The sequence below is a fragment of the Bos grunniens genome, chromosome 1 (genome assembly GCF_055505025.1).
Source record: "Bos grunniens cultivar Pamir isolate PY7600 chromosome 1, Bosgru_T2T1.0, whole genome shotgun sequence".
Classification (NCBI taxonomy): Eukaryota; Metazoa; Chordata; class Mammalia; order Artiodactyla; family Bovidae; genus Bos; species Bos grunniens.
The window spans coordinates 115,045,383-115,047,166 of NC_141165.1; the positions used below are offsets into that span (position 1 = coordinate 115,045,383).

Consider the following 1,784-nt stretch of genomic DNA (forward strand, 5'->3'; position numbering starts at 1 on the left):
AGCTGTTTCTAGTAAACTGTCAATTACTATGTAATTTTTTAAGTCTCAGGGAAATAGCTAATTTGCGAAAGGTTAGTGTCTAAAGATGGAGCACGGTGTTTCTAAATGAGCTAGTTATAGGTAAGTTACCAAACTTTCACTGGTCCCATATCCAAGTAAAAATAGTAGGAAGTAGGAATAGAGGTCAGACCATGCTGACCTCTAGTTCTCTGATGAAATGGCAGAGCCACGGCAAATCTTTAGGACTGAGGGCATTTTTAGAAGACAGTAAAGAAGAAACAGTTTGAAAATTGTCTAGCAACTATACATTTCTTCATTATTCTTCTCAAAGCACTTATAACCTCTTTGTTTCTCAGGCTGTAAATAAAAGGATTTAGTAGAGGAATTATTATTGTATAAAATAAAGAATATATTTTGTTGTGCTCTTCAGAAGGGCCAGACCCAGGACGCACATACATGAAGAAGAGAGTGCCATAGAACAAGGAAACAGAGAGCAGGTGGGCACTGCATGTGGAGAAGGCTTTACTCCTGCCCTTTTCAGACTTTTTTTTCAGAATGGTAAAGAGGACAAAGGTGTAAGAGACCATGATGGTCATAAAAGTGAAGACTTGTATAAACGCTGAAAAGATAAACACCAGAAGTGTATTAAGTGTAGAATCAATGCAAGAAATTTTGAATAGTTGTAAAATTTCACAGTAGAAATAATGTATTACATTGGTCCTGCAGAAAGTTAATCTGAATAACAAACCCACATGAATGGCTGAATGTAGAAAACCAGTCAAATATGAAACACCTATAAACTGAATACAGAGTCTGTTGGACATGACTACTGAATAAAGCAAAGGGTTGCATATGGCTGCATAGCGGTCATAGGCCATCACCACCAGAAGGAAACATTCTGTGGTAGCACTGGAACCAAAAAAATAAAATTGGGTCAAACAGTCAAAGAGAGGTATTACATGATTCTTTGATAAAAAATTTATAAACATCTTTGGAGTCACGGAAGATGAACAACAAGCATCTGCAAAGGCTAAACTGCCCAGGAATGAGTACATGGGGGTGTGAAGATGGGGGTCCTTCCAGATGAGAAAAATCAGTCCAAGGTTGCCCACCATGGTGGTGAGGTAGATGACCAGGAACACCAGGAACAGGGGGACCTGCATCCCTGGGAGATCTGTGAGTCCTGTGAGAACAAACTCCGTCACCAGAGTCTTGTTTGCCTCCATCATATCCACTCAGGCTGACCACTGCTGTGAAAAGAGTAGGTGAAGAACGTAGTCATAAAAGACCATGGAAATAGTCCTATTTTTTTTTTAATGCATCTTCCTTGTTTATGTATCCCCTTTAATCAGGACATTTTTAAGAATATATCTTCAGTTCAGTAATTGCTTACCCATCACCACAGGGTAAAGTAAGGGGTTGCATATGACTACATAGCCATCATAGGCCATCACCACCAGAAGGAACCATTCTTTGGTGGCACTGGAACCAAAACAATAGTAGTGGACCATGCACTCAAAGAGAGGCATCATTTGACTCATGTTGACAAGTATCTTGGGAGTCACAAAAGATGACGAGCAAGCATCTGCAAAGGCCAAGCTGCCCAGGAATGAGTACATGGGGGTGTGAAGATGGGAGTCCTTCCAGATGAGAAAAATCAGTCCAAGGTTGCCTGACATGGTGGTGAGGTAGATGACCAGGAACAGGGGGACCTGAAGCCCTGGGAGATCTGTGAGTCCTGTGAGAACAAACTCTGTCACCAGAGTCATATTTTCTTTTGCCAT

At 40.8% G+C, this 1,784-nt stretch overlaps 2 protein-coding genes across 2 annotated transcripts; both read right to left on the reverse strand.

Annotated features, from left to right (window-relative positions):
* Positions 1-257: 257 nt before the first annotated feature.
* Positions 258-1,229, reverse strand: LOC147380139 (olfactory receptor 5AC1-like). Its single transcript, XM_086415745.1, has one exon. It carries the CDS (start codon positions 1,227-1,229, stop codon positions 258-260), a length of 972 nt encoding a protein of 323 aa, XP_086271871.1.
* A 144-nt stretch (positions 1,230-1,373) lies between these two features.
* Positions 1,374-1,784, reverse strand: LOC147380140 (olfactory receptor 5AC1-like). Its single transcript, XM_086415758.1, has one exon. It carries the CDS (start codon positions 1,782-1,784, stop codon positions 1,374-1,376), a length of 411 nt encoding a protein of 136 aa, XP_086271884.1.

Coding starts and splice junctions, on each gene's coding strand:
- LOC147380139 (XM_086415745.1), bottom strand. CDS start 1,229: ATGATGGAGGCAAACAAGACTCTGGTGACGGAGTTTGTTCTCACAGGA.
- LOC147380140 (XM_086415758.1), bottom strand. CDS start 1,784: ATGGCAAAAGAAAATATGACTCTGGTGACAGAGTTTGTTCTCACAGGA.